This window comes from Lonchura striata, chromosome 33, assembly GCF_046129695.1.
Source record: "Lonchura striata isolate bLonStr1 chromosome 33, bLonStr1.mat, whole genome shotgun sequence".
NCBI lineage: Eukaryota > Metazoa > Chordata > Aves > Passeriformes > Estrildidae > Lonchura > Lonchura striata.
This window is the reverse complement of record NC_134635.1, coordinates 2,812,231-2,828,209: the sequence shown is the minus strand read 5'-3', so window position 1 is coordinate 2,828,209 and position 15,979 is coordinate 2,812,231. Positions and strand designations below refer to the sequence as shown.

The 15,979-nt window shown below is 61.4% G+C and overlaps 3 protein-coding genes across 4 annotated transcripts; all 3 read right to left on the bottom strand.

Moving 5' to 3' along the window:
• Positions 1-602: 602 nt before the first annotated feature.
• Positions 603-11,036, bottom strand: PRPF3 (pre-mRNA processing factor 3). Its single transcript, XM_021542101.2, has 16 exons — positions 10,928-11,036; positions 9,091-9,246; positions 7,830-7,960; positions 4,993-5,139; positions 4,811-4,894; positions 4,470-4,690; positions 3,869-4,175; positions 3,088-3,254; positions 2,570-2,652; positions 2,283-2,426; positions 1,981-2,080; positions 1,762-1,875; positions 1,513-1,631; positions 1,155-1,238; positions 1,008-1,069; positions 603-843 (listed from the first exon to the last, which is right to left on the bottom strand). The coding sequence occupies exons 2-16, from the start codon at positions 9,233-9,235 to the stop codon at positions 697-699; spliced, it is 2,055 nt and encodes a 684-aa protein (XP_021397776.1). The 5' UTR covers positions 9,236-9,246; positions 10,928-11,036; the 3' UTR covers positions 603-696.
• Positions 11,037-11,135: 99 nt separating this feature from the next.
• Positions 11,136-13,339, bottom strand: MRPS21 (mitochondrial ribosomal protein S21). 2 transcript variants are annotated; one of them, XM_021542102.2, is made up of 3 exons: positions 13,284-13,339; positions 12,954-13,046; positions 11,136-11,356 (listed from the first exon to the last, which is right to left on the bottom strand). In XM_021542102.2, exons 2-3 carry the CDS (start codon positions 13,034-13,036, stop codon positions 11,176-11,178), a joined length of 264 nt encoding a protein of 87 aa, XP_021397777.1. In that variant the 5' UTR covers positions 13,037-13,046; positions 13,284-13,339; the 3' UTR covers positions 11,136-11,175. The 2 variants fall into 2 exon arrangements, with proteins under 2 accessions (XP_021397777.1, XP_021397779.1); XM_021542104.3 differs by having other exon boundaries at positions 12,954-13,043; positions 13,284-13,338.
• Positions 13,340-13,844: 505 nt separating this feature from the next.
• On the bottom strand, positions 13,845-15,859 carry CIART (circadian associated repressor of transcription). Its single transcript, XM_077789315.1, has 5 exons — positions 15,505-15,859; positions 14,669-14,973; positions 14,353-14,428; positions 14,192-14,270; positions 13,845-14,109 (listed from the first exon to the last, which is right to left on the bottom strand). Exons 1-5 carry the CDS (start codon positions 15,857-15,859, stop codon positions 13,845-13,847), a joined length of 1,080 nt encoding a protein of 359 aa, XP_077645441.1.
• Between the last annotated feature and the right edge of the window lie 120 nt (positions 15,860-15,979).

Genomic DNA, 15,979 nt, shown 5'->3' with positions numbered 1-15,979 from the left:
GGGGATCCCGGGAGTGCCCGGGCGGTGTCGGAGGCGGTGCCGGCCCGAGGCGGTGCCGGTACCGGAGGCGGTCACGGCCCGGCCCCCCCCGCGCGCGCCGCCCGCCCCCCCGCCGCCATTTTGTGACTCCCGCACACGGGCGGGACGCGCACGCGCACGCCCCGCCCGCCCCCCCCCCCCCGCCGCGCCTGCGCGCGCGCCCGCCCCGCCCGGCAAGATGGCGGCGCCCCCCTCTCCCCCCCCGCCAGTCCTGGCCGTGAGGGGGGCGGAGAGCGCGGGCACCGCGCGAGCATAAAAACGGCGTTTGTATCGCAAATCACGGCACCGCTGAGCTTGGAAAACACGTCTGAGTCCAGCCCGTCACCCGTTCCCACAGAGCGCCCCACATCCAGTCCTTCCTTGCACCCAAGCAGGGATGGGGATTCGAAGAAATTCCCCCATGTCCGATCTGAAGGTGGCTGGACCTCCCCCAGCACAGCTGGGAGAAGAGGGGAAATGGCTTCTGTCCCCCTCACACGTCCCCGTCCCTTCCATCAACAAAATCAAACGCAGGGGCATTGCTGCCCTTTGCCCCCCTTTACCCAAAAGAGACGCTACGGCGATTTGTTTTAAAAAATATGTCTTTAATGGGGGTGCAGAGGAGAGTGCCGGGAGCTGCCTGGCTCAGGGGCTGCGGGGCAGGAGCGGCCGCGGGGCTCAGTCCGTGGACTCGAGCACGGACTCGCTGAGCGCCAGGTCCCAGTAGTGCTCGGCGCTGTGCTTCTTGAAGTGCTCCCGCGCCATGTTCTCCGTGGGGCACTGCTTGAACTTCATCTCGCCGAAGCTGCGATCCTTCGCCGTGCCCTGCCGGGGGACAAGCGGTGACGTCCCACCCCAATTCCCATGCAACTCCAGGGGATGGGGGAATGTGGCAATATGTGGTTTTTGTCAGGCTACAGCTCAAGGAATGTGATGGGAAATTGGATCCCACCTCAGCCCCATCCTGGTATGGAGCCACCACGACTCACCTCCCAAACCAGAGAGCATTTGTTTGTTTTCTTAACGGACTCCTCATCAGATTCATCATCATCTGGAAAAACCCCACCAATAAAGCTCATTTAGCCCCTGAGGTGGAGCAGGACTCCCCCCTCTCACACCAGCACAGCATCGCTCACCCTCTCCCTTCGTGTTTGACGTCTGCTCGTCCCACTTTATTCGATGCAGCATAAGACGTTTGAATTTCTTCTGTGCTTTCGGGCCTGTGGAAGAATCAAGACTCAACATTCTCACTAAATCTCTTAACCTGCAGCTGGCAGAGGTTCCCTTCCTCATGGAATGATCTGGGTTTTCTCACTGGATTACTGCGCTTTGCAGTCATTGCTAACCACGTTAACGATGTAATTAAGGGAGTTCCTAATTGCCTCCTCACTTCCTTGTCCTTCCCTAACCCTGTCACCAATTTCCATAACAATTCCTGCTGGAGGCAAGCTCTGGAATGCTCTGTGGTGACCCAATCATGCCTATAGGCCTCACCTCCTTCTACCACCACCACGTTGACATCTTTGTGCAGGACCACCACGCCCGTGAGGTACAGCTGCCCAGCATTCGCCTCGATTTTGAATTTTTTTGCTGGATTGCTCAAGTTTCGGACCCTAAGGATAAGATGGAAAATAAGATCAAATATTTGTGGAAAACCAGAATTGTTATCCCAGCCCTGAGAGGTCCCTCTGCCCCAACCAGGCCCAGCAGGAGCTCACCTCTGAGCTCCCTGAGCTCGCTCACCTGTACACAGCTATATGAACTCCCTGGGAAACATCTTCCTTGAGCTTTTTCACTTTCTTGGCTTTCCGCTGCTCTGCCGTGAGCTTCCTTGCTGCGTTCGCTTCCTCGTGAGCCCTGGAAACATGCAGGCAGCACTGAAAACACCAGACCTAAACAAAACACCAGCACTAAATCTACCCAAAAACGTCCCAAAATGTCACAGTACAAGGTGTCACCTACTTCTGTCTCTTGGCCATCTGCGCTCGGACGTGAGCTTCCACCTTCGTTGGGTCCTGGACAGCTTCTGTGCCCAGCACCCGCATCAGGTTGGAAATCCTCACTGCAAGGGAATGGAAGAGGTGCTGCTGTTGGACATGGCAACGGGAGAGGCTCCCACTGGACACCTTTTTCCCACCAGAACACTTGCACACACATGAACCCAGTCTCTGTGTGGATTTCAGATCCGTGCAATCCCACCACGCTGTGCTGCCGTCAGCGTTCCCAACGCATCCATGCCTGATCAGGGCCTGGCTGCTGCTCACCTTTGGGCTCTGGTGGTGGCATCAGGCCCAGCCTGACCTTCTCCTGCAGCTCCTTCTGGGCTTCTCGCCGTGTCTGGCGCCGTAATTTCTTCTGCTCTTTCTTTGTTAAATACACACCCAGGGTCACCGGCGTGTCACTGTCCACTGGCAGGGAAATGAGATCATCAGGAACGTGCCCTGGAGGATCCAGGGGGACACAGGGCTCTGCCAGGACCAGGACACCAGCAGAGCCACACAGAGGGGTCGGGGCTGCTTGAGCAGCCAAACCCCCCAAGCCAGGGCCATACCCGGGGGGTTGAGCTGGGCTGGGTGCTCCACCAGGTTCGTGATTCCAAAGTACTCGTCTTTCTTTGAGGTCGTGCCGCCTTTTCTAGAAAGGAGAGAGTTGGGCATCATGGCAGAATTGCCAGCACGAATCCCTGCACAAATCCCAACCCAGAGCTCGGTGGGCTGAAGGAGACCCAGGGTGGTGTTAATGTACAGGTGTCTCCCCCCATTTTGGGGTTCAAAAGCAGGGCCCCACATCCATCGTGAACTCTACTTGTGCAGAATGTTCATACTTGGAAACAAAACCAAACTTCCCCAACTTTGGGCTAAAATATCCCTCCAACTCCACAGCAGCTGCCTACTACAGCCCCCAAAGAAACTTTGGGAGCAAACCCAGCGCCTGGATCTTGAGGATGAGAGATGGAATTCCATGCTCAAGCACGAGCATCTGGCCTGATTTCCCACGTGCTTCCCAGACCCACCATGCAGCTCCCAAATTCCAGCTGTGGCAGAACCATCAACACCTGGAAATACTCACAAATCCAGGCCATTGGGGATGATGTAGGAGTCCCACCACTCAATCTCTGGGATCTCCCCCTCCTTCAGCTCCTTCTTAGGGGTGATCAGAGCCAACTTGGTGGAAGTGTGAATCCCAGTTTTCCTGGCAGCCTGGGAGATTTCTGCCTGCAGCTTTTCTAGCTGAGCCTGAGAAGGAAAATGGAACAGAAAGGTCATTCCAAAACAGCAGAACCTCTCTGAAGAGCTGAACACAAATCACCTGCTGATTTATCTGGGTTCTCAAACAATCTGAAGCAGACTGCAAGGGAAACCACACAGCATGTGGCATTGAGAGCAAGCTCCCAGCCTACCAAAACTCTGCTCTTGCTCCTGAGCCTTTCAGGGCCACGGAACATTCCCAAAGAAACATCTCTCTCTAGGGACTTTATCCCTAGATTTTTTTCTCTCCCCTTTTCCCCAAGAACTTAGAGCATTTTAACAAAATTCCTTTAAATCTTCACTTCTGAGTTGATCACTCAGCCAGAAGGAGATCAGTTCTCTTCAGAACTTTCAATGTTTTGTCAAAAAAAAAAGAGCTTTTACCCTTCAATAGGTGAAGACAGTGGTGAGAAAACCCTTTACATGCACAAGGGCTAACTTGGGCACACGCCATCCCAATAAAAATGAGGTTTTTAAGAAAAAGTTTCGGGTGATTTGACTGGAATACTTCTGAATCAAAGCCACCCAGGCCCCTTCCCAGCCCAGGAGAGGAGAATCCCCTCCTACCCATGCTCTCATCAACAGGATGAGTCCTCTGATACCTTTGTTCTCAACCTCTGGGCAATTTTCTCAAATTTGCCTTTCTCATGGAACTTAAAGGTGCGTTTCTGCCGCTGGGCCGGGGTTATGGAGACCCGGGGGTCAAAGTACGTGTTTGACTCCATGTCTTCTGAGGGCTTTTCCTTAAGCTGCTGCTTGAACTGCTCCCTCTTCACCGCTCTTATGTTGGCCTTTAGGGTGGGCATGCGGTGGGTCAGCTCGATCTCCTTCCCACTGGCATCCACTGTCCGGCCCTGCTCATCCAGGATCAGAGGTGTGGGCTTGGTCTGATCCTTCAGCTCCACTTTCCTGGGGGCAGGACGAGGTACAAATGTGAATACAGCACTAAATCAAAGGAAACTTCAGCTTAATTCCACGGTTTCTATATTTTTACAGCTCATCTGTACCGCCAGAAGAGACTCCAACCTTGTGTGCACAATTAGGGAATCTCAGCCAAGGAAGGAGGAACCTCAGTTTTGCTTATTTTAATATAAAATTTGTTCCTTCAGCAGCAGTTAGAGCCATTGCTGGGGGAAACCAGCAGCACTGGAGAAACCTTTGGCCAGCCCCTGCCCGGCATGCCGGGTTCATCCCGCTACTCACGGCGGCGCGATGCCCATGGCGTGCAGGTTGGCCAGCCCCACCATGTTGGCGTTGCCAATGAGCCCCGGTTTGAGGGCCAGCTGAGCCTGGATCCGGGCCTGCAGCTCTGCAGCTTTCCTGGCCTTCTCGATGGCATCGTTCATGAACGTGGCTGCCTGCGAGGGCTGGATCGTGTTGCCGATGGGGAGCCGCTCCGATTGGGACGAAGAGGAAATTTTGGGCTGTTGATAGAGAGGGAAGTTTTGCTCCGTGCCCCTTCCCAAGCAGACCCAAGCCAACATATCACAGCTGAAACGGGGGCCAGGGCTGTGTGGGATTTGCCTGTTGCCCGCAGCAGATACCTGTGGTGTCGGAGGACTGATGAAACTCAGCTGCTTTTTCCTCTCTTCAATCTGCCGGGTGGCTGCCTCCATCATCTGTTTGATCTGTGGGGAAACAGACAGTGAGTTTTCCTTCGCTCCGTTTGGGATACAAGTGAGGATAAACCCTACACTGTGTGGGGACAGGGCCCAGCTAGACTGACCTGGAGTTTAGTCAGCATCCCTGGGCTCTCCGATGGTGGGCCTGGAATGACTTCAGGCTCATCCTCAACCTCCTCGAACCGTGGGATGCGCCGTTTCTTGACACCAGAAGATTCCTTGGACACCTCAGAGTCATCGCCAAACACATCCTAATGTAAGGAAAGAGCAGAAAGCTGTGGTTAGAACAGAGCGTTCTCCTCCCAGAGCAGGATTTGAGATGAGAAACCACCAGCATGTCTCAGCTCCGGCTCCATAAGGCAGAATTCCGGGGTGGCACGTGCAGGCTGGGCCCATGCCGAGCCTGGGCCCTGGTCCCCCACCAAAGAAACACCAATGAAGTCCATGCAAGAGCGTGAAGGACAGGAGACATCACAGGGATGAGCCTGCTTAACAGCACCACTGCTCCCTCGGCTGCTCAGAGCTGGGGACTGGCACTGAGGAGATGTGAGGTCTCAAAGATAGAAAAAGCCAGCCCAGAACTGATCTGACTGGGATAAAAACATTTCCACGTCTTCCATCAACTTGAAAGGGTTTGGTGAAGGAATCTGCGCTGTCCTACCAAGCAGTCCTGCCTCCCAAAAGGAGGATGTGGCCCTGGACCCAGGGAGTGCTGGGATACCTGCAGCATTCCCTCACACTCCAGCCCAGAGCCACTCCAGAGAAGCACAGCTCAGAGAGCACATGGAGCAAACAAAAGGCACAATACATTTTCCACAGAGCTCTGGTCAGGCCCAGCCCAGCACCTGTGGCCATGGATTCCATCATCAGTGCCTGGTTTGTGCATGGAAACTTGGATCTGTCCGTGCCGTGGGTTACTGTAGTGTGTGTGTCAAGGTGTTATTTGAAAAGAAAATATACACACCGGTTGGGAGCGTTAGTTGCAATCCCTTCTTCACTACAACGGTTCATATCCTACAAGGACACTTCCTCAGCCACACAGGTACTTCTTGGAAAACCTACAAGTTCAAGAGAAAGGACTTGCCCATAGTATAAAGTGTGGAAACTTTACGTTCAGTTCCTGACCTTCCCAAGCCATGACCTACCCCAGAATGAACCGAGGAGCGGCAAGCGGCCCTGGGAATCGTCACTGCCCGACGCTGTGGGGTCTAGAGGTGCCAGCAAAACCCCTCTGCACAGCCTGTGCTGGGGCAGGGTCAGTCAGTCTGCAAGTGCTGCCACAGCCTGACACCTCAGAGAGTGCTTTGTGCTCCTGCAGGGCCCAGACAGACCCAGAGTGTGATGGAGAAACTCCAAGAAACGTGATTCCAGAGAGAAGAGCGAGATTTGGCAGGAGAAACACCTCTCTCCATGCCAGGAGCCAAGAGAAGAAGGATCAGTTTCTGCTGCTGCTGCCTAGCCCAACTTCTGGCTCAGCCAGGAACACCAGCAGTGCTCAGGCCAGACACCCCTGTGGCTTCACTGGGGAAGGGTCTCCTGCTGCACCCCCAGCCCTGCTCCTGCTGCCATCAGAGATCCCTCTGCCATCACCAGATCCCTGCTGCCATCACAGATCCCTCTGTCAGAGAGAGATCCCTCTGCCATCACCAGATCCCTGCTGCCATCACCAGATCCCTCTGCTATCACAGTTCCCTCTGCCAGAGAGAGATCCCTGCTGCCATCACCAGATCCCTGCTGCCATCACAGATCCCTCTGCCAGAGAGAGATCCCTGCTGCCATCACAGATCCCTCTGCCATCACAGATCCCTCTGCCAGAGAGAGATCCCTGCTGCCATCACAGATCCCTCTGCCATCAGAGATCCCTCTGCCATCAGAGATCCCTGCTGCTATCACAGTTCCCTCTGCCATCACCAGATCCCTGTGCCATCAGAGATCCCTCTGCCATCACAGCTCCCTGCTCCCAGTACTTGCTCCCCAGCCACCCCAGCAGGCTGCCACCACACTCCTGCCACCACCAAGTGATGGCACTGCCAATGTCCCCACCTGTGCCATGCCCCTGACCAGGCCTAGGGGAGCACTTGGACGTCCAGCCCCACTCGACCCTCACATTCCCACAGCCCCAGGGACCAGCCCAGCACCCACTGCCACAGAGGGAAGAAAACAAGTTCCTGGTGGAAAATGAGGAGTAGATGCAGCTTGTCCCAGCACTCCCAAAGAGATCCAGATCCTGAACGGGACTGCTCTGGCTCACCAAGCTTCAGTGCTGGGGAAACCCAGACTGCCATAAAATAGGAACCTCAGGAAGAATGACAGGAAAATCACTGAGAGTAGGAGCAGCACGGAGAGGGCCTGTCAGACCTGGCAGAGTGATGGCAAAATGGAATTCTACAGGATGGTGAGGAAACTCCTCAAGAGAAGAAAGCAAGTGAAAACAGCTTTGGATGCACAAGCCTTCCACCATCCCAGGCAAGGGAGAAACACCAGAGCAATGGAATCCCAGTTGGAATCAATCCTGTGCTAGGATAGGAGTTGCCAAAAACCATCTCTTGTTGATTCAGGGTGGAGAAAGGGAATGAAAACCCACCAGATCATCCACCACAGAGCCCCACGTGCTGCTCACAAGCAGCGATGGGAAGCCAGCAGGAGCAGCTCTCCCAGGCTCCAAATGAAAACGCAAGCACAAGGAGCACCGAGGAAAAGGGAGATGGATCCCCATGGATCCAATCCACCAGCCTAACAAAGCCAAAGCCAGGCTTCCACCTTGGCTTTGGGAAAGAGAACCACAAGGTAAAGGCTCCCACACTTCATCACGGAGAGGAGTCGTTTCTCTTGAACATTCCGAGCTGTACCTCTCTGGAAGAGGAGAGTGTGCCAGAGCACCAGTGCTGCCTGCAGGCCACCCAACCACAGGAAGAAAAAGCAATCAATAATCAATAATCACCTTTAGCTCCCGCTTGCGGTTCCGGTCGCTGTTGGATTTGGAGTGCCGGGAGCTTCGTCCTTCCTCCACTGCCTCAAAGAGTTTGTCTACAAATCGCAAGGTGGAATCATCCAGGAAGGGTTTGAGGTGGTCTGGAAAAGAGGAAAGTCCCATCAGTGCAGAATTCTGAGTGTGAGGTGAGCAAGAGGATGGAGAATCCACATGGAAGATGTAAAAACCACTTCAGTTTAAGTGATTCAAGTCTACAAGCACAGGGAGGCCTGGAAGCCTCTGGGATCTGTGTATTGTGCTGTCAGGAGCTTTAAACTAAGGGATTAAGGGGGTCCAGTCCATGCAGAAGCAAAGCAAGGCTGTAACGGGCAAAAAAAGCACACCAAAAAATTACCTTTTACAGTTCCTCAAATAAGGAATTAATTTTTCCTCATCAGATCTTTTAACACATCCCAAGGCCTCCAGCTGAGTCTGGGCTGAGGGATTTCCCCCTACTCACCTCGTGGAGGCTGAGAGAACTGCCCTGTGCCCCTGCACCTCCACCCTGGTGAGGTTTTGGGCTGTTTTACAAACCTGGCTGCGCACGTACCAGCCGCTTTCTAAAGCACACTAAAAAATTACCTTTTACAGTTCCTCGAATAAGGAATTAATTTTTCCTCATCAGATCTTTTAACACATCCCAAGGCCTCCAGTTGAGTCTGGTCTGAGGGATTTCCCCCTACTCACCTCGTGGAGGCTGAGAGAACTGCCCTGTGCCCCTGCACCTCCACCCTGGTGAGGTTTTGGGCTGTTTTACAAACCTGGCTGCAGACGTACCAGCCGCTTTCTAAAGCACACTAAAAAATTACCTTTTACAGTTCCTCGAATAAGGAATTAATTTTTCCTCATCAGATCTTTTAACACATCCCAAGGCCTCCAGCTGAGTCTGGGCTGAGGGATTTCCCCCTACTCACCTCGTGGAGGCTGAGAGAACTGCCCTGTGCCCCTGCCCCTCCACCCTGGCGAGGTTTTGGGCTGTTTTACAAACCTGGCTGCGGACGTACCAGCCGCTTTCTAAAGCACACTAAAAAATTACCTTTTACAGTTCCTCAAATAAGGAATTAATTTTTCCTCATCAGATCTTTTAACACATCCCAAGGCCTCCAGTTGAGTCTGGTCTGAGGGATTTCCCCCTACTCACCTCGTGGAGGCTGAGAGAACTGCCCTGTGCCCCTGCCCCTCCACCCTGGCGAGGTTTTGGGCTGTTTTACAGACCCGGCTGCGCACGTACCGGCCGCTTTCTTCTTGTCCATGCCCTTGCCCACGCAGTTGAGCGCGGCGGTGACCACGGTGGGCTCCGAGAAGCCCAGCACACGCTTCACCGTCTTCTCGATCCATGGCTTCAGCTCGTCCAGCTCGCGCTTGGACAGCGACATCTCTGCTCGGGCTGCGAGGAGACACAGCGCGTCAAACACGGGCCTGGGGTGTCCTCACCCTCAGGATCAGCTCCACGGCTGGGAAAAGCTCTCGTGGGCTCCCCTGCGGGCTAAAACGAGGCAAACCCCGTGAGGAGGGAGGTCCTGACCCCACACAGGGGACGCAGGACCTGCTGTGGATCCTAGAGGGACACACCAGAGTGCTTCCAAAACCAGACAGCAATGCGTGTTCTCAGGATAACCCTTCCCACCCTGGCTCCTCCCTGAGCTCCCCATGTCTCTCTGTGCTGCCAGCCCGGTGACAAAGCCTCTGAGCTCCCCAAATCCCTCCATGGGATGCTCCAGGGGTTGGGAAGAGAGATGCACTGCGAGTGGAACGCGTGGGACAGAACCCCCCTGCTCCCACTGAGCCCACGCCAGGGACACAAAACAATCTGAGCCTCTTCCCCAGCGTGCAGCCCCAGATCTGGGCAGCTCCCTGGCAGTCACAGCCCCTCACATCCTGCAGCACTCACAGCCTGGGCTGCAGCTGCAACTGCTTTTAACTGGCTCCGGGCCCTAATCGGATCTGGCAAAATCTCCTTAGGGCTGAGCCCCACCACGGCACCCAGGTGGGGCTGTGGGAACAGACACCTGGCACAGCTGTGCTTCCTGGAGCTGGGAATGGTGTTCAGTTATCCCTCCTGGAGCTGGGAATGGTGTTCAGTTATCCCTCCTGGAGCTGGGAATGGGGCCCTGGGGTTCAATGGGGTCCTGGGGTTCAGTTATCCTTCCTGGAGCTGGGAATGGTGTTCATTTATCCCTCCTGGAACTGGGAATGGTGTTCAGTTACCCTTCCTGGAGCTGGGAATGGGGCCCTGGGGTCATCCCTAACACAGATCCCCTGATTTCAGGTCCATGAGCAGTTCCAGGAGGTGACTGCTGCTTCCTGCAGGGCCCCAGGAGCTGGGGAATCTGCACTGTCCTACCAAGCAGTCCTCCACAGAGGACACGGCTCTGGTTTCCCTCCAGAGCCTGGGAACCTCCTCAGGCTCTACTTTTCCTGGCAGCTTCCTTAGAGACAGGTTCAAATAGAGCCCAAACCCGGATTCTGGCATTTCCCCACGACTTCTGAGCCTGCACAGGCTAAGGACAAGCAGAACTAACAAATTACGGCCCCGACACATCGACAGCTCTGAGCACACCCATAATAAACCACAAAACTCGTGTAATTAGAGGCGGTCCAGCTTCCCCCGACCTGAGCTCCAGCAGGAGCTGAGGGGAGGCAGCGGCTCCCCGGCTGTTTCCGTGCCACACCGGGCGGGCAGAGCCACCGCGGGGAGCAGCTCGTGGGGATGCAGCTCCCGGAACCCGCATCAGGATCAATGAACGAGTCCGAGCACCGCCCGACCGCGCCGGGGCTCCGCCGCCCGCTCCGGCCTCACACGGACGGACGGACGGAGCTCGGTCCCACCGCAGACACGCGGCTCCTGCCGACCCCGCTCCCGCGCAGCCCCGCAGGGCCCGGCGTGCCCCGCTGCCGCGGAGCTCCGCCCGGGGCCCGGCCCGGCCCCCTCAGCGCGGCGCGCCGGGCGAGCGGCTCCGCGCGGGCCGGGCCCGGGGCCACCTCCGCCACCGCCTGCCTCCCTCTCGGTAGCCCGCCCGCTTTCCCCGTTGCCTCCATGCCCTCCGGGGAGCCGCAGTGTTCCTCACCGGCCCCGTTCCCTCACGCCGGTCCCGGGCCCGGCCCGGCGGCCCCTGACGGTGACGGCGCGTCGGGGAGGAAGCGGAAACGGCCGCGCGGCGCCTGCGCGGCGGAGCGCGCGGGAGGGCGGGGCCGGGGCGCGCGCGAACCCGGCAAGGGGCGTGGCCACGCTCAGCCCCGCCCCCGCCCCCTCAGACCGTCATTAACCAAACTCAATTAACGGGAACCAAGGCTCTTTATTGGGGCCGGCCGCTCCTCAGCAGCCCGGCCACGGGTCCTGGCGGGCGCTCCGCGCCAGGAAGGCGATCCTGCGCGCCATCTCGGCGCAGTACACCCGCCGGCACGCCTCGAACGCCCGCCGCCGCCGCGCCCGGCTCGGCTTCTCGTAGTAGCGGGAGCGCCGCACCGCCTCGGCCACGCCGTCCTGCGCCAGGATCCTGCGGGAGGGGAGAGAGCCGTGACAGCGGCGGGGAAGGCTCTGCCGAGCAGAGAGGAACGGGCACGGCTCGGTTCGTGCGGACCCTCGGTCCCCGTGCGGACCCTGTGCACGGCTCGGCCCGTGCGGACCCTGGGCTCGGCTCGGTCCCCGTGCGGACCCTGTGCACGACTCGGTCCGTGCGGACCCTCGGTCCCGGTGCGGACCCTGTGCACGGCTCGGTCCCCGTGCGGACCCTCGGTCCCGGTGCGGACCCTGTGCACGGCTCGGTCCCCGTGCGGACCCTCGGTCCCCATGCGGACCCTGTGCACGGCTCGGTCCCGGTGTGGACCCTGGGCTCGGCTCAGTCCCCGTGCGGACCCTGTGCACGGCTCGGTCCGTGCGGACCCTCGGTCCCGGTGCGGACCCTGGGTTCGGCTCGGTCCCGGTGCGGACCCTGGGTTCGGCTCGGTCCCCATGCGGACCCTGTGCACGGCTCGGTCCCGGTGTGGACCCTGGGCTCGGCTCGGTCCCGGTGTGGACTCTGGGCTCGGCTCAGTCCCGGTGTGGACCCTGGGCCCGGCTCGGTCCCCGTGCGGACCCTCGGTCCCCGTGCGGACCCTGGCTCGGCTCGGTCTCCGTGCGGACCCTGTGCACGGCTCGGTCCCGGTGCGGACCCTGTGCACGGCTCGGTCCCGGTGTGGACCCTGGGCCCGGCTCGGTCCCCGTGCGGACCCTCGGTCCCGGTGCGGACCCTGTGCACGGCTCGGTCCCGGTGCGGACCCTGTGCACGGCTCGGTCCCGGTGTGGACCCTGGGCCCGGCTCGGTCCCCGTGCGGACCCTCGGTCCCGGTGCGGACCCTGTGCACGGCTCGGTCCCCGTGCGGACCCTCGGTCCCGGTGCGGACCCTGTGCACGGCTCGGTCCGTGCAGACCCTCGGTCCCGGTGCGGACCCTCGGTCTCCGTGCGGACCCTGTGCACGGCTCGGTCTCCGTGCGGACCCTCGGTCCCGGTGCGGACCCTGTGCACGGCTCGGTCCGTGCGGACCCTCGGTCCCGGTGCGGACCCTCGGTCTCCGTGCGGACCCTGTGCACGGCTCGGTCTCCGTGCGGACCCTGTGCACGGCTCGGTCCCGGTGTGGACCCTGGGCCCGGCTCGGTCCCCGTGCGGACCCTCGGTCCCGGTGCGGACCCTGTGCACGGCTCGGTCCCGGTGCGGACCCTCGGTCTCGGTGCGGACCCTCGGTCCCCGTGCGGACCCTGGCTCGGCTCGGTCTCCGTGCGGACCCTGTGCACGGCTCGGTCCCGGTGCGGACCCTCGGCTCGGTCTCCTCGCCGTCCACCCGCGAGGAGGGGAAGGAACCCCCCGAGCTCCGTTTAAGGCGGCTCCAACGAAGGTGTGTGAGCGCAGAGCTCCCCGAGAAGCAGCGCTCAGCTCTTCCTCGATTTCACGCTGCTTACAGCCCATCCGAGGGGGCGGTGGGACGTGGAGCTCATGGGAAAAGCCCCGCACCACCCTCCCGTCACCTTCTGCTCCAGAAATTCTGGCTCTGAACCCAGCACGGGAAGGAATCGGAGCCCCTCGGGGCCCAAACCCCGCCGTTCCCCCCGATCCTCACCTGTTCAGGACGCCGTACGCCGCCTCCACGTTTCCGTTCTGCACCATCACCGTGCGGCCCACGAAGCGCAGGTGGTTCGCCATGGCCGCGCTGCTGCGGGACGGAGCGGCTGGGACCGGGCAGCCCCGGCGCCCGCAGGAGCCCGTCCCTCCTCCCCCCGCCCCGGGACACGGCAGGGAACCCCGGGTACGGAGAGGGGCCGGTCCCTCCCGCCCTCTCCCGGGGACACGGAGGGCTCGGTTCCCCCCGCAGAGCCCCAAGGGACCCGCCGCCCCGCGAACGGTGCCGTGCCCCGGTCGGGTCCCGGTGCCGCTGCTCTCCCCAGCTGACCCCGGTGAAGCTCCGCAGCCCCGTGACTGATGGAGGAGCTTCCGTCGGGAGGGACTTCCGCTACCGCCGGGACTTCCGGCGGGGAGAGCCCCGGTACCGGCGGAACCCGTGCCGCTCCCGGGGCTGTCCCGCCCGCAGCCGGGCCGGGGGACAGCGGGGCACCGGGGGCGGCTGTGAGCCCGCCGGGACGGGAGCGCACCCCCCGCCCTGCCCAGGCACAGAGGACACGACAGCGGCTGGCCCCGGCCGCTCCCGCGGCGTTTATTGCTCCAGCAGCGCCCGCCCCGCTCGGGGCTCCGCACCCACCGCTCGGGGGGAAGGCACCAGCCCGGGAGAGCCCGGTCCCCGCGGGGACGGGGCTCCGCTCCGGCCAAGGCACGCGGCCGCCCCGCGGTTGGGGCTTCTGGGGTGGGGAGGGGGGTCGGGACCCCTCCCCCGGTCAGTCCCGCCCGCCCGCGGGTCTCACTGACCACCCGTAAAAAAAAAAAAAAAAAAAAATCAAAAAAGGCAAAACCAAGAAATGCAGACGAGATCTTCCCCCCCCCCGAGCCGGGGGGGGCGTCACACGTCCGGCGCTGGGGGCGACTCGGGGGTCCCGGCTTGGCACCGGGGGGACCCCCGCTGCTGTAATGTCCCCGCGGGGCTGGCGAGGGGGAGGTCCCCGGGCAGGCGGCGGCACCGGGGAGCCCCGGGGGGACCGGCGGGGGGCCGGCGGCGCGGGGGAGCCGTGGAGGGGGTCGAGTCCAGCGTGGGTTTGGGGGCGACGTGGGGGAACCAGAGGCGCAGCATCGCCTCCACCTGCAGCAGCGTCCCCAGGTAGCGGGCACTGCGGGGAGAGAGCTCTGTCACCCTCTGCGGAGGAGGTGTCCCCGTGCCCGCCCCCCCCGGGGATAGCTGGGGACCCTCACCCCATTTCTGGCTTCTGCAGGACCCCAATGATCCGCTGGAGCCGGTCCATGGCCACGCTCTGCTGGAAGCTGCTCAGCCCTGGGGAGTCCCGAAATTGGGTGAATTTTCCCCAGAGGGAAAGGGATGCTTTGAGGAGGAGGAGGGTGTGGGGGGCACCCACCTCTGTCATACCGGCCCCGCCGCAGCCCCTCCAGCAGCTCGGCCAGCGGCCGGATGAAGCCCCGGAGCTCCCGGCACTGCGAGGAAGAGGAGGAAGAGGAGGAGGTGACTGGGCTGCACCCAGACTGGAGAGGGGGTCTGGTGCACCCCCTCACACCCCACTTACCTCCCTCTCACCCCCCGAATCCTGCTCATCCCCACCCGCCCGTTTCAGTGGGGAAACTGAGGCAGACCCAGGGGTTTTTTGAGGGGACACCAAGCCCTCCCTCACCTCCCATCTTTGGGGGTGCCCCTTCGTTTTCTGCCAAAAAACTCACCTTTTGGGCAAAGAGGCGATCGCCATCGCTGGGAGGGACATCCCCCCCTTCTCCTTTCCGCGGGCGCTTCCCCCCGCGGGGTGAGGGCGGCGATTCGGGGGGTGCTCGGTCCAGCCCCGCCGGGCGCTTGCGGCTGCGCTCGGGTCTGGGGGGGCTCCGGGGGGAGCTGCCGGCCTCGGCCTCGCTGTCGGAGGCAGGGGAGCCGCAGGAGCAGGTGCGGGCGGGGGGCTCCATGGCGGGGGTGGCCCCCGCAGGGGAGCCTCTCCCTGCGTTCAGCTCCAGCAGGGTCAAACAGCCGAGGCTGTCTGGGGGAGGAGGGAGGGAAACACCGGGGGGGATATCGGACAAAAATGGAAGACAACGAACTGCCTCGTTCTCCCGTGGGGATGTCATCCCCACAGCCCCGGAGCTGCCTCACATGCCCCGGGGGGGCACATTTGGCATCTCCTCAGACAGGATGGGAGACCAGGGACCCACCTGGGACCTTTCACCCGGGACCACCCCCAGCCCCAGGACACGCCCCTCTCCCCCCCCAGTTACAGAACCCCCTCCCAGCCCCGGGACTGCCCGGTTCCAGGACCCCCCAGCAGCTCCCCCCACTCCATCACCTGCCGCCCCCTCCCCAGGACTGAATCCTCCCTGCAGGAGCCCCACCCGTGATGGGGACCCTCCCCCCCGCGCCGGGACCCCCAGCACCTCCCCACCCAGCCCCGGTCACCCCGGACCCCACCTGCTCCCGGCTGCACCTGCGGTGATGCCGGTGTCCCTGTCTCAGCGCCTGTGCCCCGCTGCCGGTGCCGCCGTTCCCGTCCCGGACCCAGTGCCGGTATCACTACTCCAGTATCGCTGTGCCGGTATCAGCGTCCCGCTGCCGGTGTGGCTGTCCCCGTTTCCCGGCCGGTGTGAGTGTCGCTGAGCTGTGGCCGTGCCGGTGTCCCCGTGCCGGTGCCGCGGTTCCGGTGTCCCGCTCTCCGCGCCCGGTCCCGGTGCCGGTCCCGCCCCGCCCGCGGCGGCCCCACGCGGACACGTGCGCGGCCGCACGTGCCTCGGGCCGGGCCCCGCCCCTCCCCGCTCCCATTGGCCGCTGCGCCCCGCGAGACCCCGCCCCTTCGCTCCCGTTGGCTCCTCGCCGCCGCCCGGCTCTGATTGGCCGGAGGGCGGGGCTCTGGCCACGCCCCTCTGCGCGGCCATTCGGGGCACGCGGCGCCGGGCAGCGCCCCCTGGCGGCTCCCGGGCCGCGCTCCCGCCCCGCCGGCGCCGCCCCCGCGCTCTCAGCCAATGGGCGGCGATCCCGGCGGCGCGTCTCGGCCA

Excerpts from the sequence above, each read along its gene's own strand:
- MRPS21 (XM_021542102.2), bottom strand. The coding sequence starts at position 13,036 with ATGGCGAACCACCTGCGCTTCGTGGGCCGCACGGTGATGGTGCAGAAC. Across the intron at positions 11,357-12,953 it reads GCGTACGGCGTCCTGAACAG|GATCCTGGCGCAGGACGGCG; the intron begins GTGAGGATCGGG and ends CCCCTCCCGCAG.
- PRPF3 (XM_021542101.2), bottom strand. The coding sequence starts at position 9,235 with ATGTCGCTGTCCAAGCGCGAGCTGGACGAGCTGAAGCCATGGATCGAG. Across the intron at positions 5,140-7,829 it reads ACCGCAAGCGGGAGCTAAAG|GATGTGTTTGGCGATGACTC; the intron begins GTGATTATTGAT and ends TCCTTACATTAG. Across the intron at positions 2,081-2,282 it reads GCCACCACCAGAGCCCAAAG|TGAGGATTTCCAACCTGATG; the intron begins GTGAGCAGCAGC and ends ATTCCCTTGCAG.
- CIART (XM_077789315.1), bottom strand. The coding sequence starts at position 15,859 with ATGGCCGCGCAGAGGGGCGTGGCCAGAGCCCCGCCCTCCGGCCAATCA. Across the intron at positions 14,271-14,352 it reads GCGGGGCCGGTATGACAGAG|GGCTGAGCAGCTTCCAGCAG; the intron begins GTGGGTGCCCCC and ends GGGACTCCCCAG. Across the intron at positions 14,110-14,191 it reads CTGCAGAAGCCAGAAATGGG|TGCCCGCTACCTGGGGACGC; the intron begins GTGAGGGTCCCC and ends CTCTCCCCGCAG.